The sequence below is a fragment of the Sebastes umbrosus genome, chromosome 24 (assembly GCF_015220745.1).
Source record: "Sebastes umbrosus isolate fSebUmb1 chromosome 24, fSebUmb1.pri, whole genome shotgun sequence".
In the NCBI taxonomy this organism is placed as follows: Eukaryota; Metazoa; Chordata; class Actinopteri; order Perciformes; family Sebastidae; genus Sebastes; species Sebastes umbrosus.
Window position 1 is genome coordinate 13,017,241 of NC_051292.1, and position 25,203 is coordinate 13,042,443.

The 25,203-nt window shown below is 41.7% G+C and overlaps 1 protein-coding gene across 1 annotated transcript in view; it reads right to left on the minus strand.

Moving 5' to 3' along the window:
* Positions 1 to 8,378: 8,378 nt before the first annotated feature.
* anos1a (anosmin 1a) overlaps positions 8,379 to 25,203 on the minus strand; it is a 115,573-nt gene continuing 98,748 nt past the window's right edge. Inside the window, exons 3-14 of the mRNA XM_037762257.1 lie at positions 23,205 to 23,270; positions 21,618 to 21,840; positions 19,300 to 19,484; positions 17,726 to 17,855; positions 17,356 to 17,561; positions 16,996 to 17,122; positions 15,360 to 15,470; positions 13,776 to 13,864; positions 13,452 to 13,626; positions 11,458 to 11,684; positions 10,537 to 10,678; positions 8,379 to 9,938 (exon numbers count right to left, since the gene is read on the minus strand). Coding sequence (XP_037618185.1) covers positions 9,883 to 9,938; positions 10,537 to 10,678; positions 11,458 to 11,684; positions 13,452 to 13,626; positions 13,776 to 13,864; positions 15,360 to 15,470; positions 16,996 to 17,122; positions 17,356 to 17,561; positions 17,726 to 17,855; positions 19,300 to 19,484; positions 21,618 to 21,840; positions 23,205 to 23,270 — 1,737 coding nt within the window. The 3' untranslated portion in view covers positions 8,379 to 9,882. The remainder of the gene's footprint in view (positions 9,939 to 10,536; positions 10,679 to 11,457; positions 11,685 to 13,451; positions 13,627 to 13,775; positions 13,865 to 15,359; positions 15,471 to 16,995; positions 17,123 to 17,355; positions 17,562 to 17,725; positions 17,856 to 19,299; positions 19,485 to 21,617; positions 21,841 to 23,204; positions 23,271 to 25,203) is intronic.

Here is a 25,203-nt window from a genome sequence, read left to right on the forward strand (position 1 = left end):
AGTGGGAGGGGTGCTTATGCGTGCACATTTGCACATGCTTTGATTGCACTCCCTCTTTGTATGTGCTTCCACACACACTCCCAGCTATTTTTCACAGTCCATCTGCTTAACACTTCAGCCGGTGTGGAGGAAGCAGCTGGTGAGGAGGATGGGAAATGAAGAATTGAGTGTCACCATTTATTTAAGTTAGCGTCTCTTCTGAGGGTTTTTTTTGCAACAACGGCGAGCTGGAGAAGCCAACAGGGAGCGTAAAACTTTCTCACTTTTCTAAGATAAATACTTTGAATAAAAAAAATATTTTGTGCCTTTTAGATCGTATTATTTGATCTTTTTTAACCTGGAGTGTGCTCATCCCCGTGGCACGGATGCTCACTAATGCGGTGGAATCAATAGCCATCATCCAATGAATAGACTACAACAACACTGGCCTGCATTCATGTGAGGAGAAATGCTCTGATCGATGAATCCAAGGTTGTTACCAGCGCTGTGGCTCACTCTGCTGGCCGAAGGACTCGCACAATGACCGAAGGCTGCTCGGACTGAGGCGACCCTCGTCCCACCTCTTTGTCACCTGAGGACGTGATGAGGAGAGGTCTGTCTCTCTGTGGGTTTTCCACAGCGGTGGTGTATCGATGGGAGGTGAATGCAGACTGACAGAGGTCAACGTTCATTCACAGCCCAACCACTGCGCTGCCAATGCTTCTGGTTTCTATTAAACATCAGTGTGTGCCTTATTATGAAGCCGGTGTATATGCACTGTAGGAGGATGAGTCATTCCCCGCACCCAACTTCTGATCTCAGCCTCTTCTCGCCGCCGACAGGCCGAGTTAATCATCGTCTGACAGTGTGTTTCACAACAACGGGAGGGAGCGACTGGAAGCTGTCATTACATAGTGTATTTCTGATATGTGACTGTTGATTTGCTCCCAACCGTAGTAGAACACACAGGGCGTTAAACATTCACGCACAGCTTGCGACACACTTAAAGCTGCACTAATAATGAACGATGGATCAACTCTGTGTGTTACAGTGTTCACCATCTGACTTAGCATGTTAACTAACAGCTGTCAATCGATTGAAATATTTCAAAAATGTACCTTAAGGGGAGATTTGTCTAGTATTTAATACTATTATCAACATGGGGAGTGAGTAAATATGATTGCTTATGCAAATATACCCCTAAGAAAAAGTAGTAGTCAAGTCCAATTTTATTTGTAGGGCAACACGACCTCCCTCTCCACTGCCAACCCAGATCAGTAGAGCCTTAGCAACACGACCTCCTCTCCACGCCAACCAGATAGAGCCTTAGCAACACAACCTCCTCTCCACACCATATAGGTAGAACCAGAGCAACATGACCTCCTCTCCACGCCATATAGGTAGAACCAAAACATACGACCTCCTCTCCACGCCAGATCGATAGAGCCAGAGCAACACGACCTCCTCTCCACGCCATATAGGTAGAACCAGAACATACGACCTCCTCTCCATGCCAGAATGATAGAGCCAGAGCAACACGACCTCCTCTCCACGTCAAGATAGATAGAGCCCAAGCAACACGACCTCCTCTCCACCATGAACCTAGAGAGAGGGACCATATTTTTTTTTTTATTCACAGTTTCTTAGTAATATAAACGTATATTACCCATGCCAATTAAGCCCCCTTGGACTGAGGTATAGTATACTTCAAGTTTATTTTATGAGGTTAAAGTTCAAGTATATTTCCCAAGTACACTTTATGTACTAAGTATACCACTTATAAGTGTACTACTTCAATACTTCTTGGGACTAAATCGGCCCAATTTTTAGTCTAGAAAAGTATACTTTTTGAGTGTACTTTAAGTGTAAGTATAGTAAAGTACACAACTAGTTTGTTGTATTTTGTACTGCAACTATACTAATGAACTATACTACAAGTGAACTTATAGGTATACTGTTAGTTTACTAGTTATATACTTGTAGCCCACTTTTTAGTTTATGAAAGTACACTTTAAAGTATACTCGCAGTAAAAACTACTATTATAGTAGTTTTTGCAAGTAGACTTGCAAGTTTTCTTCAACTCATATTACTTAGCCAATGATTTATGCATTACACAAAGAGGACTTTGTGCATTTGACTTGATGTTTTGTGATGAGAATTAAAAAAATGCATTCTCACATGCCTCCAGTGGTGAACGGAGAACGCAATAACGTCGAAAATTCTTTGAAGATTTAAAGTAAATTAATATCAAAACATACGTTTACAAACCTCTAATAGGCTACTCTATCAAAAAGTAAGCACAAGCCAAGAATACTCAGACTTTTCTGCATACTGGTCAGTAGCAGCCAAGTATACTTAAGTATAATTTTGATAAGGTATATCTCTGATAAGTACATAAAAAGTAAACTGAAGAATACTCTCTATTTTAAGTTTAAGAGAAGTATATTTATTATTGGAAATCAATTAACAACACAAAACAATGACAGATATTGTCCAGAAACCCTCACAGGTACTGCATTTAGCATATATATGTATATGCTCAAATTATAACATGGCAAACTCAAGCAACTGTCAGTGTGCTGACTTGACTATGACTTGCCCCAAACTACATGTGATTATCATAAAGTGGGCATGTCTGTAAAGGGGAGACTCGTGGGTACCCATAGAACCCATTTACATTCACATATCTGGAGGTCAGAGGTCAAGGGACCCCTTTGAAAATGGCCATGACAAGTTTTTCCTCGCCAAAATTCAGCGTAACTTTGGAGCGTTATTAGCTATAACTCATTTATGACATGGTTGGCCACCGATGGATTCTTTAGGTTTTCTAGTTTCATTTCAGTATCTTCACTCTCGCTTTAAAACAAATTTGCATTAACAACGTTATTGCATGAACTTTGACAGCCCTAATGCTAAGAGGAAAAGTCACCAAAGGTTATTAGGATTCATTCTCAGGGGAACAATGAACGTTAAATTGTTTAATGAATTATTGTAATGCTCAAATGTTTTTAATGTGGATTCTTGGAGATTAACCAATGAGCAAAAACAGATCCAAATAAATATCCAATCAAACCACAAGAGCAGAGCCACGGTTATTTTTCTTTGTAAATATGTCTGTGCACTAAAAAATGAGTATTGGAGACTGTTTTTTTTTCTGTGCACTGAGAAAAAGGCTACTTCTCATATCTGAATATCTGTTGTTGTTCATAGTTATTTTATTGCGCTGTGGTAAACATAATAAAGAATTGCTCCAAAACCAGAGTGGGGGAGGAAAAAAGCTGGAGAACACAACTTGGCAGCGTTTGAACATTTCAATGAGCAGAGCTGGGCACGGTCTGGAGCTGCTGGAGTGTGTGCTGGTGGTGCACACTCCATGGTTTCCACCTGTTTGATTTCTTATTTACTACTCAGATACATCATATGCTGCACCTGAAGACAATGAACTAGAGGGCTCTGTGTGGTTATCTTTTCCTCAGTGTGTTGAGGACGTGCAGAGAGACAAAGAAATAAGATAAACAGCACGGGGAAAAGACTTCTTCTTTGGGGCAGATTAAATTGTAAAAATTCCATTTCAAGGTCTTTTTGTTCATTAAGAGCCAAGGATTCATTATCAAATCTCGTTGTCCTGCTTTGTCCTTGTAAACTGTTCACACCGAATAAGTAGTCTGTAAGACGGACATTAGCATCAAGGCGTCGCCTGCTTTGTCATATAATCAATAAATTCATGATGAGTGGAGTGATAAAGTGTTCTTCCGAGCATTACACACCAAGGATATTGTTATTCAAACACTAAATGAACGCCTTAGAGAGAAAGGAGGGATGTGTGTGTCTCCGACAGATGTGCGCAGTCCTAATCAGAATAATGCATTTCTGACGTGCATATAGACATAAAACATTTCCCACGCAGTGGGGTCACCGTTTCATTCCAATTCCTTTAAATTCATGTTTCACACGGTCCATTTCAAGGGGAAATAACACATCCCCTTTGATGTTTAACACATCAAAAATCCGATTTTTTTCCCTCCTAAACGAGTCCTTTTCGACCAAGGCCAACTTCTGTGAGCATTCAGGGGAGGAGACGGGGGGGGCTCTTCTGAGTTCACACCACGCATGAGATATTGTGCAATATTTGAGAACATCCAGTGGGATCTGAAGCCTCTCTCTCTCTGGTGCACAAGAATTTAAGGATGCCGAAAAATGAAATGCACATTTTTCTTAGTAGGTTACCCGGAAAAAGTCGCCGCAAAACAATGTCAAACACCCACAAGTATCGCAGAGGCTGGTATTGTTTGTTAATTAATATCCGGTGTCCACAGACTTCCCGTTCTCTCTGACCCCAGATTCAGACTTTCCCTTGTGAGATTTCTGGGGGGAACAAAGATCAAATGGTTCCATCAAAATAGTTCCTCATCAAGGCTGCCTTTGTGTGCACCATGGGTCATAAAAGTATGCTATGCAGAGGACAACAATCTTGTGTATCAGACACAGTCACAATCAACAAGTACATAATAGGAGCAATATGTCCGTTGGAAAGAAACACAGAATCCACTGGATCATTATCGGTATTGACTAAACAAATCAACAAATAATGTTGTATGGTTAACGTTTCAACAATTTGTGTTTCAGAGACTTTGTTTCCTGCGTTCTGGTGACTTTGAAAAAGCAAAAATAATACAATTTTTATGTGAAATTTTTCATTTTACCTTGAATTCTCAGGAAAGAAAACTGAATAATTCGCCCCTCTAAACTAATATTCATCAGTTTTTATTAATTTTTTACACCTCACTGAGTATTTCTTTCAGATAGTACTCTCCATTTCTCTCTCCGTCTCTCACTCGCTGAAGGCCCTTTCAGACACAACGCGACAAACCCGTTACATCCAATGAGTTGTATCGCGTCACGACGGCGTTTCGCTACGTCGAGCAAAGCCCCGACTTTGGGCGCCGCGCGCTGTGATGTGCGCCGATCGCAGCTCAAACATGAGCTCAAACTTGCGAGCATAGACGGCTCTCTTTTGAGCCGCCTATGCTCATGTACTATTGTCACGATATAGCGACCGTTTTATAAAAATAACTTTTTAAAATCATATTTGGTCCAACCTCACCTACTTTAGCTTTAAAGCAAATTAGGCCCTTCCATCTCAAAGTACCAGACTTGCGAAACTGCGATCAAACAGTCAAACTAGGCATCAAATATGAGTCAAGATTCTGTTACTGTGAGGGTCACCTGTCACTCAGCGGGCAGGTTGGGTTCATGATCTCTGCTCTGAGACAGCTGTGGAGCCTAACTGTCCCTGATGAGGATGTGATAATGTCTATTTCTCTCCTCAAATGTTTTCAGAAACTTCTTATAGTGTACTGTTTAGCTGTAAAATGAGAAAGTTTGTGACCTGGCCGCCATGTTGAAAACAGTCGGAGCAAATCGGACCGTTCAGATCGCTTTTGTGTTCAAAGTTTATTAATATTGAAACGTGTGGCGTGTTTAAATTGCATCAATTGTGACACTGCTCTCCCTTGGATCCCCAGCTATAATCCTGCCAAGCGTGAAGCAGATCAGCTGAACGGTTCTCCAGATATGTGAGGGAACATACAGACGGAGAGATTCTTCGCTTTGCAGCAGTGACTTTTAACCATGTACAGACAGTAATAACTGTATGAAATTTATGATATTTAACAGTGCATGCTTTGGCACCAGGCAGCTAGTGAAGAGTGAAGAAAGGAAAAAGAAAATGAGCCTCACTTCTCACTTGATTTATTACCTCAGTAAACATTGTAAACATGAGTTTATGGTCTCAATCGCTAGTTTCAAGTCTTCTTCAATACAACATGATGTTCATTTAGTAAATGATGGTCCCATTTAGAGTCAGATAGACCATAAAGCAGGGGATGCTTTAGGGCAGGGCTACCTCGTGATTGACAGGTCGCTACCAATGCGTTGTCCGGAGTCTGGGAGTTGTCCCTGTTTTTCGTCTTAGAACTTTAACCCTTTCACAGTGTGTTTTCACTTTATCCTTAGCTCCACCCTCTCGTGTCACTTCTGGTTGCAAAAAGAAACCAAGATGGCGACGGCCAAAATGTCGAACTCGAGGCTTCTTGTACAGTCTGTTTGGCACACCTGCCTGGGGGAAACGGTTCCCTTTAACACTGCAACATGTCTTGTTGTTATTCAATGACTTTAGTGTTAACATTCATAAATGGCATCTTCTTTTATATACTGTAGTATAATAACAATATTTATCAAAAAAAGGCAGGTGACTATGAAGGAAATTATTGGTGAATATTGGATGAGTGCATCATAACGCCGTAATTTATGTCTTTTTTTAGGCATACTAACATTATTACGGAAAGCATGATTACCACTTTAATCATATAAATGTGTTATTCCCGACACAGAAGAGATCACTCCACATAAACCGGTCGTCTTGTGTAAAATCTGTGAATTGCTCCTTTGAGAAAAGTGCATCTTTTCCATTTCCCCTCCACTATACTCTCTCCTCAGAGTGACTTTAGTGTAATAAAGAATATCTATTGTAGTTTTCTTCCTCTCTCCGTCCCCTCCCTCCAGCGTGGTAAGCATATTTTTAGACCGGCCGGGGGGGGAAAACCCGGAAATGGTCAAAAATCGTTGGTAAAGAAGTGTTGGGTTTTTTTTTTAACGCTCCAGGCTGAGCTATTCCTTATCCAAATGGACTCCCTGCACAGTGTGTCTGTGTGCAACCTCCTCCAGCAGGACCTCCATCTTCTGATACAGATGATACTCCATCCTAGAGATGCACTACGTCTGAACTTCATTAACATACGCAGATCATTAGACTAGAGCTGGACTTCTATTACGACGATGGGAAGAACACAGAACATGTTTTGTGTCTAAAGTGTGTGAGGAGTATTAACTTATATACCTGTACTTGTAACACACACACACACACACTGAAAAACACCATCAATGTGTGGATATGCATAGGAATGAGGCATGATGCAATCATTGCTGAGCCTTGAGAGTTTCCTCGCCGTGTACACTGTATCCCCCGGGGGGGGGGTTCTTCAAACCTTTTGTTTGCGCGCCAACTCCAGACTAATGGAGGTAGAATTAGACTGCAGATCTTTGTTTGCTCACGGCTTTCGCTTTTCCCTCACAGGGAATACGGCGTCATTATAAATTCCTCTCGCCAGACAAAGGTCACTGCTGGATACTGAGAAAAAAAAACAAAAAATGCTGATGAGGGAGCAGAGAGACAAAAGATCAAATAATACGAAATTAAAAAACGGCACACGCGCCAAGTAGGCTGTATACATACATCGACGTGGGATTTATCTTTAGTTGAAAAAAACAACTTTGTACAGGGTCTCTAGAGGTTTATAGCACACATACAGTACACGGTACACAAATATACCACAACCAATAAATACAGACAAACAGTATGTACAGCATTTACAGAGTACAGGGGCTACACGTTGTTTACAGAACAACATCGGTGAATCGGCTGCAGGAAAATCATTTAAAAACATACTGAAGGTACCACTCCATGATACGGACAACACTATAAAGAGTGTTTGCATGCAATTCCATCAAAAAGGACTGTGTAATGGTGCAGCGGGGGGTTAGGGCTAGGTATCAAAACCTACTACTTCTTCAATACGGAACAATATGTGTCAGCAGAATAGAGAATTGGCACAACCAGCTTCACAGCATTGCTTAATTATTCTTTTATCAGATTGAAATGAATTTATACTGAGCTCCAGTAAAGCTATTTTAAACGCCATCATCAATCAGCTATATGTGATGTGAAGATGTCGACCCTACCTTTGCTCACCGACTACGTTTACATGCACGCTAATATTCAACTGTTATTCCGAATGTGATGATATTCTGAATTTTTGTTGCACACAATCCAACTAGCCGACAGTTTGCAGAGATGCATGCCCAGACGAAAAGAAGGAGAAACACACATTTAAACATTATGAAAGACTTGGATATCAACAGGTTTTTGGTAGGGCTGTCAAAGTTAACGCGATAATATCGGGTTAACGCAACTCGAAATTTTTAGGTTGTAGCAGGCTCAGTTTTAAAGCTAGAGTGAAGATGATGAGAGTGAAATGAATCCATCGGTACCAACCATGTCATATTAACCTGTCGCGATGGAGGCTAAATAACGCTCCAAACCTACACTAAATTTCCAATATTGATTGACAATAATAAATATATTCACGCATTTGCATAAAGCAGCAGATTTTTCCACTCCCGTGTTGATAAGAGTATTAAATACTTGATAAATCTCTCTTTAAGGTACATTTTGAACAGATTAAAAATGTGGACAATTATGCGATTAATCGAGATCAATCGACAGCTCTAGTTACCTCCGCCAAGGCCAAAGGCCTAGGAAGGAGGTTATGTTTTCACCGGCGTTGGTTTGTCCGTTAGCAGGATTACTTCAAAAGTCCACAATGGATTTGAATGAAATTTTTTGGAGGGGTGGGGCGTGGCACAATGAACAATCCATTCGATTTTAGTGGCGATCCGATTCAGGTCCGGATTCAGGAATTTTTTTAAGCTTTACGATCAGCCAGAACATTAAAACCTCAGGGTATGACACATATTGCAGTGTAACTGATGACGCATTGATGACGCATGACCCCACCTCTTTCCTTCAGAGAGAGAGACAGAGAGTTATAGAAATTACAGTTGAGTTCGACCAAAGCACACTTGGTGATTGTTGGAAAGAGTAACGATGACGGTTTAGGTGAGTTTTATTCTGTTTCTGTCCAGTTTGAATGAAGCGTTTTTAAGGGGAATAAAACTGAATATGTTGTGCATGTAAACGTAGTCATTGTCTCTGTTCTCTTTGATACACACAGCTGCATCTCTATGGGTAGTGTTCAGCCCAAATACAACTTTTGCATAATTGTCTGTATAGTGGACTTGAACTCAAATTCAAATTCAAAACCATGCGTATAGTTCTGATAAAATTGGGAAAAGTTAAGTATCGAGGCGGTAAGACAATGTGGAATATGGTCTCTAGGATCCCAGAGTTAAGGAAAACTTCTTGTTCAGCTGATTGTGTTAAAATCCAAATCACACGGTCAATGGTTGTTGCTGGACTCGTATCCAAGGGTAGAATCCAGAAGGGAATCACCAAACTGGGGAAACTCTCGCAAGATTGTTCAGGTTCAGCATTGACCTCGGATGGTTAAGGATAAGATGGGTTGTCGAGCAGCAAGTCTCGCGAGAGTTCTTCTTTTTGCAGATGTCAGATCAGATTTTAGTGTAAAATTGTCATTCTTTAGGTATTGGTACTAAACTTTGGGTAATGTATTAATGTGATTGGATCATACCTAGCCTTACGGTAATAAAACATGCTATGATGGTGTACACCCACATATCACAAACTAGAGTCAAAGGGAAGTACGACTTCTTTAACTAGATACAGCGTTCCTGCTGTTTCCGAGTAATGCAGTAAATGAACTTTACTCTAGCATTAGTCCTAAGGAATGGGGATTCATTAAAGTGGGATACCTCTGTATTGCTAGTGCAAAATCAATGAGATCATGGTGGATGATTGGCAGCCAGTCTGGTGTTTGTGAATCTGTGTTCCAGTTTGATTCTAGTATATATACAAATTCTAACTGTATTGAAAATGATACAAAAAAGAAGCTCCTGTGGTTTTGTCCTCTAAAGCAGTCCAACAGTTATGGTGAAATAAAGAGGCCAGTAAAGGCTGCCAGTCATGTCAGTGATGGTTTCCTCTCTTTTAACAGTCCACTGGGAGAGATTAAAACGGTTGCTATGGAGAATGCATCTCCATCCTGAGGCTGGTGAGGCTGTCATTACTGATCACTGTTCTGTGGATTCCTCATCATCCTGACTTTGGGAGACTCGGTTCATGCAGGCTGATTGACTGTCTGGGATCAGTGCCTCTCAATGATTGGCTGTTTGTGGTGGTGGTGCTTCCTCAGCCTGGGTCCTGAATGAGGGGAGACATGAGGCGGCATTTGTTAGTAAAAACTTCAAATTAGTCATCAGTTTAAAACATAGAAATAAGAGTTCCAAAAGGGTCCTGAAGGGCTGAGGTTCTGCCCAGAACCCTTTTTATCCAAAGAGTTCTTCAAGGATTGTTGAAAGCATGGGTCCTCCCAGCCCACAACCCCAAAAAACTGTGATTGTGAACCATGATTGTCGTTGGACGTGGCTCCAATGGCTAACGTGTTTTAAATCCACTGCACCACTGAAATAGTAAAGGCTGTAGTAGAACTAGTTTCACGAAATCTCCACCCCAAAAACTGTGATCGGGAACCTTGTTGTGGGTTGTGCTGGACCACATCAGCCTTTAAGGAGACTCTTCATTACTTGAAGCCTGACAAAATGGATTTTCGTGTGATCTCGTGATATCGCGAGAATCCGCTGCCGTGCAAGGTCAGGGAACCAGAACACCTGGCCGAAACCCACACAGACCAGCGGGTTTAAACCCAGGTTTAGGTTATGGGACGTGGAATACCTGAGTTATATAAAGACAAAGTTTGATTCATGCAATTCTGTCAATAGTATTCTCTGTCATGTCTTACTGTGCTTCAGGGTGCTCTGGTGTCCTGGAGTCTGGAAGGTTCGGCTGGTTGCAGGACCTTCCCCGTCTGCCGTGATGGCCTGGACCTCAAGCCTGTACACACTGGCAAGGTGGAGGCCTGACACCACCAGAACGTTACCATCCTGAGTGAGAGGAGAGGAAGAGGAAGCAGGAGACGACGTTTAGAATACTCAAGGGGTGTATTTTTTTTGGCATTTACGCCAATTTGAAATTCATCTGTTCAACTTAATGTTTCTGTAAATATTTCCCAACACAAAGATCTAAATGGTCTATGAACCCTTCTTTAGAAGGGAGTACCTTTGTTTCTTTATGTTGTTGGCCTAAAATAAGTTAATAATCTTAATATTAACTAAAACCAGCCAATTAAATATCCCAAATGTGTATAAAGTTTTATTTGTAGAATCTAAACTTGTAACAATGTATTATACAGGTCTGTAAAATAATAATCAATTCCTAGGAAATGTCCTGGTAAAAAATGTGGTAATATATAGGGGAATTTCTTTGACATGACCCTTTTAACTGAAATATATGTTGATTGATTATTGGAAACTTTATCCTCCGTATAGCATGCTTGCCACAGTTTTGCATGTTCAGCTGACCTGCTGTGTGCTGCCTGAAAGACTCTCTTGCTTAGCAATTATTTGGAATTAATTGATTGGATTTGTACCAAAACACATGGTAATTTCCTGCAAACGTCCTGGAAAACGATTAGGTAATTATACCCCGCAAAATAATTTGTTACTAACTCCCCTAAAACTCTCTAATTCCCAGAAGAAAACACAGAGGACATGACTTCAGTGTCCTCAATAGTAGCTACGACCCTGTCCCTAATTTAGCTCAAAGCAGTACCACTATACCCGTCTTTACTGAACACATAGGCAAACCTTCTACCAGCACTGACCGGGGGTAGGATCTGGGACTGGGAGATGAGGCTGTGAGGCAGCTTGTAGTTGTTGTGGCGGTTGGTGGGGACGACCTCCGTCCAGGTCACCTGGTAACCTGTCAGCTGCTGGTTGGACGGGGCTGTGGACAGATCCCAGCTAAAGATGGCGGTCACGTTAATGCTCCAGACCTCAAAGGACGCTGTCAGGTTGGCCGCCTTCACCAGGACCTTCGGAGGGGGCGTCGCTGGAGGGAGCACAGCCAGGGGTTAACTATGATCTTATAGAGCATTCATGGTTGGTTGTACTCATTGACAGAGACAACCATGGAGTCAATGTTGTCACTGTCGCTGCCAGCCAGAACACCGTCACTGTTTCAATGCCTGAAATCCACCCACGGCCTTTCCACCAACATTCCTACACTGTTTTCCATCTTTCTCTTGCACATGCTTCAGGGACTTGCGACTTGTTAGTACAAACTAACGTTGCACATGCATTTTATTTTGGTAGCTGGCACGAGTAAGTCAAGCTGCCATTGGTTTCAGGCCATTAGCTCCCAGATCCACGACTCAGACCTGCATAGTTTAGTTTTTGTTACTGATGCAGTCGCATTTAGCACCTTTAACATGTGAATTGTGTTGATGCTAACTAATTATTCAATGCAGATTTGAAATAATACACACAAAAAGAAGAGTTGGTAAAAGTATTAAGACACTACTGCTGTACTGTACTCCCTTTCCATTCTTACAGTTACGGTCTACTATTGAGTTTGTCAAACGTTGCCTCGGTTTTTTTTAGTTCGATCAAAGTAACAGTTTGTTGTAGTGTAAAACAGTTAATTACACGTTTTGTGTGTTTGAACCTGCATCAGAGTAATCATGGGAGTAATCAGTGGGGGCTGTACGAGGTGAGGTGTTTGGGGAAATCAAATTCTGCTCAGTGCTCAAGGCTTTATTCTGTGTTAACACCGTGTCACAAAGGGAAGAATGAGCTGACTTTGGAATAATGCATTCACATGCTGTTAATGATTTACCCCCATTTCAAGCCTTGTAGTCACATTAGATGAGTGGGAATAAAGCCTAAATTAACCATTTCTTTTTTCATCAGGTATGTATTTGTAATGGTGTGTTAAAGGGACAGTGTGTAGGATTCGGTGGCATCTAGTGGTGTGGTTGCAGATTGCAACCAGCTGAGTACCCCTCGGTTCATTCCTTCCTTTAAGGTAACGTGAGCCGCAAAACCGCTTCGCCTTCACTACTTTAGGAGCAACGTAAGTCAGACGGCGGTACCACAGTTTTGCACTCCGCGGGTTCACGTTACCGCAGTTTCACAAGCGTGTCGGAGAACTACGGTGGCCTTTAGGTAACATAAAAACGCGAAAGGCTCACTCTAGAGTTTGGTTTGTCCATGCTAGACTACTGTAGCACCCCCAAGCATGCATCCAAGAGGAAGCTGCATAAATGGTGGTAACACTTCATTTTACAGGTCTGCAAATTTCATGGTAATTAGGTGATCATTAGCAAGTAACATATTTGAAATTTCTTTGGCATTACTGTCAAATTACCCCAATATTTACCTCAAAATTTATCGAAAATGACTTTATTATAAACTTGATTCAATAATTATATTCTGCTATTTCCCAATAGCTGGTAATTTATTTAATACATTTCCAGGAAAAGAGTACAAAGATATTATTTCCATGTCTGTTGATAAATAGATAATAATTAGCAAATAATTTATTTGAAATTTCTTTAAAAAAAATTCCATTAATCATGACATTAGCTACCAGGACTAACGTGAACATTAGTCTCCTACTCTCGTTAGTCTCCTATCATATAGTACAGACTGTAATTAAGAGTGTGGATACTCTTAATTACAGTCTGTACTGTATGATATGACAGTAATTTTAAACCACCCTGGTTAAAAGAAAGTGTCCAGATGTGCAGACATCCATAAATATGATGCATCACTTTGACTTGTGTGTTTTCTAGACCTGAGGTTCAGGTCGTCTCACCTGTTTCTCCCGAGCAGGTGATGGGTTTGGGGCTCTTGGCCTGGATTGTGGCACAGGAAGGAGTGAAGAAGCTGGTGCTCTCTGACAGCAGAGGATGACTCTTCCTGCTGACGGGCTGCAGAAGGACTTTATACTTACAGGAGAAGAGCAAACCCTGCAGGCTGACAAAGCTCTCCTAGATCACACAAAGACAGGAAATGATCAGAAGATCTGCTCTTACATGAATTACCTGTAGCTCTTGAACTTTACATTTAGTCTTCTTGTGACATTAAATGTTAATTTTTAGATATGTACGTTGAACTTTGTTTTATTTGAATAAGTCACCTGTGTGCTGGTCTTCTCCGCGGGTCTCGTCCGGTTGTGTCCACAATACTCTGGTCCCCACTGGATTCTGTAGAAGTCCACTGAGGGATCTACACAAAAAAAACACACTGCCCTGTCACAGCATGTCTACAACAATGAATGATCTACTAGAAGTTCACTGAACGTTTGATATCAATTTGATTGTCCCAGACAGTGAAAGGTCTTGGAGCTCCATTAAAAGAGCAACATCCTCTCATAAATCCACAGCACAGTGGAGCTTAAAATGTCCCAGACCTATCTGTGCACTCAACACAGAGATGAAGGCTCTTTGATGCCGCACTTGAGCTAAATGCTTAGCGACTCCTCTGATTGTATAGAAGTCTATGAGAAAATGAGCCTACTTCTCACTTGATTTATTACCTCAGTAAACATTGTAAACATGAGTTTATGGTCTCAATCGCAAGTCTTCTTCAATACAGCATGATGTTCATTTAATAAATTATGGTCCCATTTAGAGTCAGATAGAGCATAAAGCAGGGTATGCTTTAGGGCGGGGCTACTTTGTGATTGACAGGTCGCTACCACGGCGTTATCCGGTCTGGGAGTTGTCCCTGTTTTCGTCTTACAACTTTAACTCTTTCACAGTGTGTTTTCAGTTCATCAAAGTTAATTGTAACATTTTGGTTGCCTAAAGAATGTCTCATTCAGCGTTGTACTTAGCTCCACCTTCTCTTTTCAGTTCTGGTTGCAAAAAAAAACCAAGATGGCGACGGCCAAAATGGCAAACTCAAGGCTTCAAAACAGCAAGTACACACACCGTGTCACCACACGGTGACTGCATCCACTTCTTATATACAGTCCTGTGTCTTTTCCTAACCACTTTTCCTTGACCTCGATGGAAAACGTCATCAGGTCACGGAAAGACATGAAGGAGAATTCATAGGAAGAGACAATCGCGGCACGAAGAGAATCCGACACTAGGCTACGTAATTATACGATGGCGGATGTTATTGATGTGGGTCTGATGCAAGGAATTGTGGGAAGGCATTATCCTATTATAGGATCCATCCTCTGTGGACCATGAATGTCTGTACAAAACTTCATTGCAATCCATCCAACAGTTATTGAGATATTTCAAAACCAAAGTGGTGGACCAAACGACACTGTAATACATAGAGCAGTGCTGCTAGTGTGGCTAAAAAACATGATTTGATTTTTTGATAATAATTCATATAGGGGTTAAAGAACAGATTCCTAGTTTGAATAAAGTTTGCATTAAAAAGGCACAAAGAGGTGAAATAAACAGCCGAGCTGGATCTTTCTGCTGTGTGTTATGACACACCGGGATTCAGTCAACAGACAAACTAACAGAATGACGGACTCCGTATAAGCAGCTCAGTTCATGTTCATACATGTGGGAGGCCGACTGAACATCTCGCGGTGTCGTCCTCAAACAAAAGTGCTTCGGTGCTGCAGCATTACAGACGATCAGCCTTCACAGTCTCTGACAGGAAGGAGTTTTACAGCGTGCGTGGCAGAGGAAGACTAACTGTTTGCCTCATTCATGTCGATGGCAGACACTCACATCCGTCAAACTGTACATACCCGTGCTGCTCTGCCAGTAAACATGAACGCGGAGCTGTCCGTCCTGGTAGAATGGAGTCCCCACATCCAGACTGGCACCTGCAGGGATCCTCGGAGCAGCAGTGGTGGTGGCTGGAAAACAGACAGAATATACTGAAACTCCATGGCCTGTTGGAGCAACACATAACTATATGCTTCAGCTAATAATAATTATTAAATACACCATTTAATACAGTTTGGTTGATCATATTAAGGATGTAACATTTACATGGAACAACATGGAGCAACCTGGTTATTTACTAAACACAAGATTCGAATGGTACATATCCATAGGGGCGCTTTGGAAGCATTGGACACTTGATTGGCCGCCACTGGACCCAAGGCACGAGGCTTTCAAACCGGAACCAACTTGGCAGCTCATTTTGGAAATTTTCTTCTCTTATATCACGAAAATAGTTCACCATAAGGTGTTTCTGAAAACATTTTATGCGAGAAATAAGCCGTACAGATGGTAAATGTCTTTAATTTGGATCGACACCGCTTAGTTTATAGGAGTTTCCCGTGACGCCCACGTCTCTTGGATCGCGCCGCCACGCTACCAGAATAGACATAGACAATGAATGGGAAGCGTGGAAAGGACGGAGGCTGTGGACACGTACCATAACAGTTTCTGAGATACAGGACTAACCAATGACTACAACAGACTAGAAAAAGTCCAAATGAAAAAGGGTTTATGGACCTTGTGTCGTGAGACTTTGCCTGGTGAGATACTACTGTATATCTTACTACTGTATAACATTTTTCTTTCAAGCTCAAGTTTTGTAAATGTCGTCAGGTGATTAAGATGACCACTGTAAGCTCCATCATTTTAAAGATGAACACATTAAACCGTTTAAACTGGCAACGGATAAATTAAAGGCCAACCTGTACATTAAGTTTTGCTATTTTTTGAGTTGAAGTGGACATTTCTTTCTAATGGTGGTACTAAAGGAAAGGTCAGGTGGCCAACAAAAATAATAGGAGACCATGAATATCAAAAGCATATTTCATGGTCGTCTATACAAGGTTTTTGAGACACTTTGTCATGATTCAATCATCTTCTGGGGGCTATGAATATCTATACGGACTTTCATGGCAATCTGGCCAGAAGTTGTTCATATACAACATATACAGAAAACGTCTCTATAGTTAAATGTTTTCACCTTGAGTACTTTTATTTTTCTTGTTTCTACTCGAGAAATGGGCACAAAAAGAAATCCCTTCCATCATTGTATAACGATGCATTCACTCTCAACTTCATGTCTGCCGTCACGCTGCAGATTAAGAGTGTAGAATTTGGTTTGAAGCTCTGAGATACGGAGGATCAAAGATGTAACATCCCAGCGGGAGAAATCTATAGATATTTAAAATGTACTTTAAAAAAAAAAAAAAAAGCACCATATAATTCAAAGATCATACAAATGCATTTTCAAAACCAAGAAAAAAAACCATTTACCGCTTCAACATGCTGTTTTATTAAAGAACATTTGAGAATAATAATAATAAATAATAAGCCCTGCAGCAGACATGAAGAAATGTTCTTTTCTGGCACATTATGAAAAGGTTATCAAGCTGTAAATGCCAAAGTGTCCTTTTTTGATGATGTATAAAGACATACTGCGCTGTGTGCTGAAGTGGAGGATGGCTCGGGGTCCTTTCAGCTGAGTTTGTCCCCAATAAGACACAGCCTGGACCTCCACGCTGTAGCTCCTGTTGGACCGCATGCTGTCCAGTTCCACCTGGGTCTGCACACACACAAGCAGGTGACCAGGCACACAAGAATGGAAAATGAGCTGTCTCTTCACAAAAAGAATATCTGCAATTTTAGTCTTTCAAAGGAGTGAAAATCCTCTTTGAACTCTTCATTGCTTGTCATTTTTCTTAGAGCTTTTCCTAAGCCCCGAAAATAGCTATCCAGACAGCTACCGTGCAAAGGACCTCAGGACATTTTCAGAGTAACATCAGTGTCTTCCCTCACCTCTCTGACTGTCTTCCTCCTCTTGGTCAGCGACGAAGCAGAGGGCTGTCCGAGTGCGGTCCAGCTCCAGCTGACCTTGTAGTGGTGGACGGGGACGTCCAGGTCTGCAGGCGTGCTCCACTGGAGCCTGGCCGACACCGACCTGCCGCTTCCAAAGCTCATGTTGGCCACTCTGAGCTCGGTGGGAGCTGGAGGATTGGAGGGGTCTGAGGGGTGACGGGATGTTGTTAATATTTGTCCATGTGCAATCACAGAGTAATATCACATACTGATGCATTTGTGATATTGGGCTATACTTGACTAGACAAGGATGCTTGACTCAAGAACAAACACTCATGTCACACACAGAGGGTGAGTGTGTGTGTCTGACCTCTGCTGGAGTGGATGTGTCTGCTGGGCGTGGTGAACCCTCTGGTCCCGTGGGTGTTGACGGCTGCCACTCTGAACTGGTACCAGCGACCTGGCCGGATGTCAGAGAGCCTCGCTCCCTGCTCGGTGGTCTACGAGGAATCAACAGAGAGGAAGACGAGACATGAATCACTGATGGTTGGTCTTCTTACAATCTCAGAAGAGACAGTTGGTTTTCAATCCCAACACAACCAGAAAATTGTCTAGGAATTTGGCTTTTGGGCGCTATAATATATACTGTTTTATAATACAGATGAAATCACGGTTTAGTTGTTTTTATGTACATTAACATCTTTCTGTTGTTATAACAACTGAATAAGTATAAAATCAAGGCTCATAAATATTAACCAGGTGAACAGTAACTCTTTCACTGCCGCTCTGAGATGTTGGTCAAATCAGTATTTTAGGATTAGACACCCGATTCGACAGTTATCAGGCCATTAAATAGGCGTTATCAGTTGCTATAAGCACCATAGATGTGGGTCATTAGGGGCCTACTACACCTACTATGTTGTAAAAGTGAAAATTAAATTTAAAAGTAACACGTTCTAACATGTAAAACTGAATGAAACGTCACGTTTTGAACACAAACAAAAAGGCAACAAAACTACAAGTTCTTTAGGTTTAGACAACAAAACTACAACTTCTTTCGGTTTAGGCAACAAAACTACAAGTTCTTTAGGTTTTGGCAACAAAACTACAACTTCTTTAAGTTTAGGTGATAAAACTACAACTTCTTCAGGTTTAGGCAATAAAACTACAACTTCTTTAGGTTTAGACAACAAAACTACATCTTCTTTAGGTTTAGACAACAAAACTACAAGTTCTTTAAGTTTAGGCAATAAAACTACAACTTCTTCAGGTTTAGGCAACAAAACTACAACTTTTTTAAGTTTAGGCAAAAAAACTACAACTTCTTTAGGTTTCGGCAACAAAACTACAACTTCTTTAGGTTTAGGCAACAAAAAAAACACTTAAGTAAGTTAAGTTTAGGGAAAAACATTGTATTTTCAGGTCGCTGTCATGTTTTTTTTATACTTTCTTTTGTTGATCTACCATGTGAATAGATGATAAAACCTACTAGTGGATGTAGTAGGCCCCTATTGACCCACATCCACGGGGCTTATAGCGACTGATAACGCCTATTTGATAGCCTGACAACAGTACTTGGCTGGATTGGAAAGGATAAAAGGATGAAATAAACATAAATACAGATTAATGACAACACCTGGACTGTAAAAGGAGAATCAGACACTAAAATGTGCAGCAGGCACTTAAAGAAAGCATTTAAAGCAATAGTTTTCTAAGCTGAATGCCATTAAAACTTTTAAAAGCACAATTACAAGGCACACTGCTGTCAGCAGCCACGTTTAACGCCGTTTGTGCCTCACTCTCAGAGATTTAGAAGTCTTAGCTAAAAGTCTTCAAGAGCAAAGTCATAAATCAGGACGGACACATTATTTTGAGTTAGGAACTGCAGTGCAATGAGCACTTCAATACAGATTTAACACCATACACTGGGCACTGTGAACTAACCTGTGCAACCACCTGCCAGGAGGTGGCAGTGTCCTCGCTGGGCTGGATGCCAAAGTTCCACCTCCTCTCCAGGATGTAGACCACGGGCTCGGCCGAGATGTTGAAGCGGGAGGACCAACGCACCTCCAGCTGACCAGACGAGAGTTCTTCAAAGCCCAGCTCCTTCCTCGGCTTCAGAGGAGCACCTGGGACGAATATTATCCTGTTATCTAACCAAGAAATACACACCAAAAGTAGAACAGAATAAAACTGAGGGGATGTATTTGTACTTTTTCATGGTGATGTGATGTTACTTGGAATCCATTTATTCAGATATTCCTACCATGCGATTCAGCAAACGGATGTATTTGTCAAAGTGATTTGAGGTATCTTTTCCTATACCTCTCCCATCTACTGTAATTCTCAGCACATATTGGCTGTGTCCTAGCAGAGAGGACATGGAGCTCTCAGCCAGGTCAGCCAGCGTCCCCCGGGGCGGTGGGGGATTTACAGCTTTACTCAGTGCCGCGGTGTGAGGAGGCAAAATGAGTTTCCCCACATCATTCCTCTCCTATCATGTGTGTTACCATCAGTGGGGCCTGAACATTCTGCTGCTAGCTCCCAGGATGTGTTTTTTCCTCAGCTCTCTTTGATCCCTCCTCTGACAATGGAGGCCTAAGTAGGGCAAGCTCCACCTGACTCCGACTCACAGCAGCAGCACAGCCGCACTCTGTTTGTTCCACCTGGATTTACCTCATTTATCTGAGCACAGGCCCATGGGAGGCTGGGATTTTTTTTTAGGTTGACAAGACGTTTAAGTATGTCACAGTCAGGAATGCTTATTAATAATAATATTAACAACAACACAGCACTTTCCTGACAATAAATGTAGCTTTATAATAGAAAACATCTTCAAATTAAAGATTCAGATTGACGGATTAGTCGGCGCGGTGCTATTTTGGTGCTCATCTTGGCATGAAATCAGACCACCTACATTGCCAAACACAGGACAATTTTTGTGTCTTTAGTTGGCATACACACACACACAGATTACCAGATCACTGATTCATTAAAAACAATTTTCAATGTGACTAAGAAAGAGTTACCAATAATATCATCCACACGTTACTGAGCAACACATCAGCGCCCCTTGGCATCGGAGGCCGACTCACGGCGTGTCAATATATGCTCATTACATCCATAGTGTCCTTTCAAAATAAACTTCATGGGAAGTTAGTTTTAGGCAACACAACCACTTAGTTCGGGTTAGGAACCGGTCGTGGTTGACGTTAACTTGGATAACGTTGACACTAAACGTAGTCACATGACTAAAGAATGACTCACGGGCAAAGAACGCATATTGCCAAGAAGTGAAAGACAACAGTTTGTTCTATTGCAACATCGGCGCCCAGCAGTTTCCGCCATTTTGGACTGAGAGCGGCTACGGATGCCTGTAAAACGTCTGCCTAAAAAGTACAAAAGTAACACTATTCTATTGTCATATTCTACCAAAATGGCCTGTGTTGAACAATAAAATATTATAAATATAATGAGTGTTTTAGGTCAAAAATGGCAGCAATGGTTGTTGTCAAAAAAACACCGGAGTTTCGTCTCTTTGCTTTTATAGTCTTTGTCCTGCTGCTGACCTTACTCAACGACTCACGTGACGAACAGGACTGACGATACTGACGAGTCACGTGACTAAAGACTGACGTTATTCTGCTCATGGGAGTGTATCCATTTCTCTAACTTTTTCCAATAAATAGATGCAGTAAGGGCTGATATTTTGCATGTGAATTTATGAATGTTTATTGGAATTAACCTACATTCAAGACGCTTTTCAGTTATGCAGAAGGGGAGCAGAATTGTGCATTTTAGATGTGTGACTTCATCACTTGTTTGCACCACTATAACTGGTATACAACATACTGTACATCAGCCATTTGCAGCGTATTCGGGATGTTGTGTATTTTTATTTTCCCGATGCTTCGCGAGAATGAACATTTCTCTCTCTCAGAGATCTGAGCCTCTCTCCTCAGGTTCGTTTGATCTGTCTGCTTTTTAAAGGGGGTGAGAGGAGCTCATGGGATTCGTCATTACTGCAATTTTCCCCGACTCAACCTGCTCATTCTGTATTCCTTCTACTAATAATGCATTAGCTTCCTTTACATGTTGCTACTGGCTGCACCTGGTTTGCGCTAATGATGGTGGTCATCAAAATTTCAAAAAAGTATGCTGGTCATGTGTGTTTACACCTGGACATTTTGCTTGTGTTTGCTCCCTGTTTCAGGACAGCAGGGCTCTGAGTGTGCAGAACACACTCGTCTGGCTCCACGTACCCTTGTAGAGGTCTTTGGGAGACTGGCAGGTGTGGCCACAGCCGTTGGAGCAGCACTTCTTCGGACCGGAGCATTCTCGGTCGTGATCACAACTCTCCACGCAGGCCGCTTCGAAGCCGCTGGCTCTTTCTGGAGGCGGACATCTGCCCTGCTTCACCGCCAACACGGACTGAAGGAACTCACAGCTGGTCACGCACTCCCAGTGCTTCTTGGGAAACACCCGCTAGATGGGTTGGAGGGAGATCTGTTAGCATCATAGGCTGGGTAACTTATTAGGTTTTCAAACAAGAACGATCCTGTGAGGGTCACCTGCCACTCAGCGGGCTGGTTGGGTTAATTATCTCTGCTCAGAGGCAGCTGTGGAGCCTAATTGTCCCTGATGAGGATCAGCTGGTTGAAGCCTATATCTACCCCTGGTTTCAGTGCTCAAATGCATTGTCTCTTTGTCAGAGGTAGTGAGAGTGCTGTCCTGTTCTTGCTCTATCTGTATAGGGGCTGTATGAATCTGCAGAAGTACCACATGAACCTATCTGTGGGATTCTCTCACCATTTAGCTTCTTCTCTTCTCTGGAGTCTCTTAGAGTGGGTTAGGTCTGTGTGGCCTTCCTTCACTGCTTCTTTTGTTTAATTTATGTTCTAGTCAGCTACTCGGCATTAGTGTTTTAGTTTTAGTCTTTTCAAGTTATATTGAGTGTAGGGAGCCTTCCTTTTAGGCCTGTCTTCATTTGCTGTTTGCCCTCTCCCTTTGAATCGCTTGCGATTTTTGTGGTTATCCTTCGGGATTAACTTTAAGATTCCCCTGACAGATACAACATCTCTACATATCTACAAACATGAAGATATTTAAATGACATTCAACAGGAGATCTGGTTAAATTTAACAGCCCTTCAATGATAATAATACTTAACAGGACCTGATCCCCATTGTTTTCTTGCCTGATCCCAATTCCTATTGTTTTCTTGCCCAATCCCGAACCCTATTGCTTTCTTGCCTAATCCCGATCCCTACTATTTTCTTGACCAATCCCGATCCCTACTGTTTTCTTGCCTGATCCCAATTCCTATTGTTTTCCGTTCCCGATCCCAATTCCTATTGTTTTCTTGCCCAATCCCGATCCTGACTGTTTGCTTGCCCGATCCCGATTCCTATTGTTTTCTTGCCTGATCCCAATTCCTATTGTTTTCCGTTCCCGATCCCAATTCCTATTGTTTTCTTGCCCGATCCCAATTCCTATTGTTTTCTTGCCCAATCCCAGTTCATTTGTTGCCTGATCCTAATTCATTTTTCAGACTGTTGCCTTTGCTAAAAGTCCAGTCACCATAAACTGGAACTATTACCAGAGCGTAAATGGAAGTGTGATTGTTGAGTGTCCAACCAAAACCCCTTGTGATCGATTAAGGTGTTTGCAGTGGACCTCCGTCACCTGCAGCCTTCTGATTCAGCTCTACTTTGTGAAAACAAACTCATGTTTAACAGATTTTCTGACTTTAAGTTAAATCAATAGTTCCACATAATGACACATTGCTGTTTTTGATCCCGTAACACTCCCGCTCCTAGTGCACAGAAAGCAGACACAATGCAGTGTACCTCACACAGCTCTCTGCAATTGCTTTTCCTCTTCATCTCCCAGGAAGCTTTGCAGGGCTCCAGGCACTGTGGAAGGCAAAGCAACGAGAGTGAGCAATGACACAAATTACTGTCACATATGACTGAGGAGATTCTGAGGTGAATCTATCTCTCTAGATTGATTAAGAGTAAAATATCTCAGTGGCAGACAGCTTCTCTTACCAAAGAATGCTGAACGGAGTCAGTGTTAGATAATTTCATCCAAAGAGCTCTATTACAGGTAACAAGAAGTCCTCTGGCATGCTAATATGAATCATTCAGACTGTGAGTTTTATTATTAAAGCCTGAAGTACTGACCAGACCGAGAATTTATCAAACCAGGTCTGACTTTGCCTGTCAGATTACGATCTGTCATCCTGCCGTAAAATGAAAAGCTTGCTTTGGTGAAATATCCTGTATTACATCACCTTGTGAATCGGCCATCTGACCTAATTGGTTCTAGGGAGTACACGTTAGACAAGCACACAATAACTTTCAAACCATTGCAAAGTGAGTTAACCAGTAACACATCCGGTGTTTTAACATAAGAGTATACGTAAAACAGACACAGGTAGAAGTCAGTCCACAAACCTATCATGGTAGCTGATCAAATGTGCTTTTGTTCGATTGCACACAAGCTTGTCAAAGTTAACACAATAATAACGCGTTAACACAAATTTGTTTTAACGCAACTAATTTCTTTAACGCAACTTTTAGGTTGTAGCGGGCTCAGTTTTAAAGCTAGATCGATTGGTACCAACCATGTCATAACAGCTTGTCGCAAAGGAGGCTAAATAACGCTGCAAACGTACACTAAATTTTGGCGAGGAAAAACTGGCATTTTCAAAGGGGTCCCTTGAGCTCTGACCTGATTTGAGCATATTTTTTATGCTAAATGCAGTACCTGTGAGGGTTTATGAACAATATTTGTCATTGTTTTGTGTTGGTGATTGATTTCCAATAATAAATATATACATACATTTGCATAAAGCAGCATATTTGTCCACTCCCATGTTGATAAGAGTATCAAATACTTGAATTACTTGAACAAATTCAGCACCATATGGAGGTCATGAGTCTGAATGAGCCCCTCAGCGCTACTCAGCCCACGTGAGAAATGTTTGACCATCTACCACAAAACTCATTGAGAATTGGTGTGTAATCATAGGATGTAAACTTCTCCTTAGGTCTTTAAATCCTTAAAATTCCAAGAAATATTGCCAAGGACATGACTCAGTGGTAGCTACAGTACTGCCTTCGACATAAACTCTGGTCTCCAGAGTCAAAGTCCTCCAATTTTTAATGTACAAGCATCCATTTGACAAAACAAATTAGTTGTATTTAATAGTATTTTTTTAAGAAATAGGGCTGAATGTCTGACATTACCAATTAATGGCATCGCCCTCCGTATATACCATAAAGCTGAATCCTGCACTAGTGAGCAGAGGCAGCCCAGGGGAGCGAGTGTACGCTGATTGTAATTTCATGCTGTAGTGAGAAACAGTGGGGAGGAGAGCGATGTACAGGGACGAGTATCACAAGGCAAGGTCGGAGAGTTAGAGAATACTGTAAACTCTGAACAAACTTGAGGTCTAAAGAGAATTTGTCCCAGGAGTTTGGATAACGGTGCCTTGTGTGGCGTTAACACGCGGCCGTGACAAATCAGCCTCGGTGTTTGACGCCCTGGGAATGAAAACGGCTGCTGATACTGCACCTACGGTGCCCACCTTATTTCCTCTATGGTCATCTACAATATGATCATGTAAATGTGAAAGAAAATCAATGACAATACCAGCACTTCTATTGTCTGTCCCACAACTGCTTACACCACTCCCACCCAATGCCACACAAGGTTCTTACAGTAAAAGTTGAGTTCATGGGAAGCCCCATGTTCCTGCAATTGAAACAGTCTTTTTGTCTTTTATGATATAAAACTTTCAATAATAGGCGTTTTTGGACCGGAGGGACTTCTTCATACTTC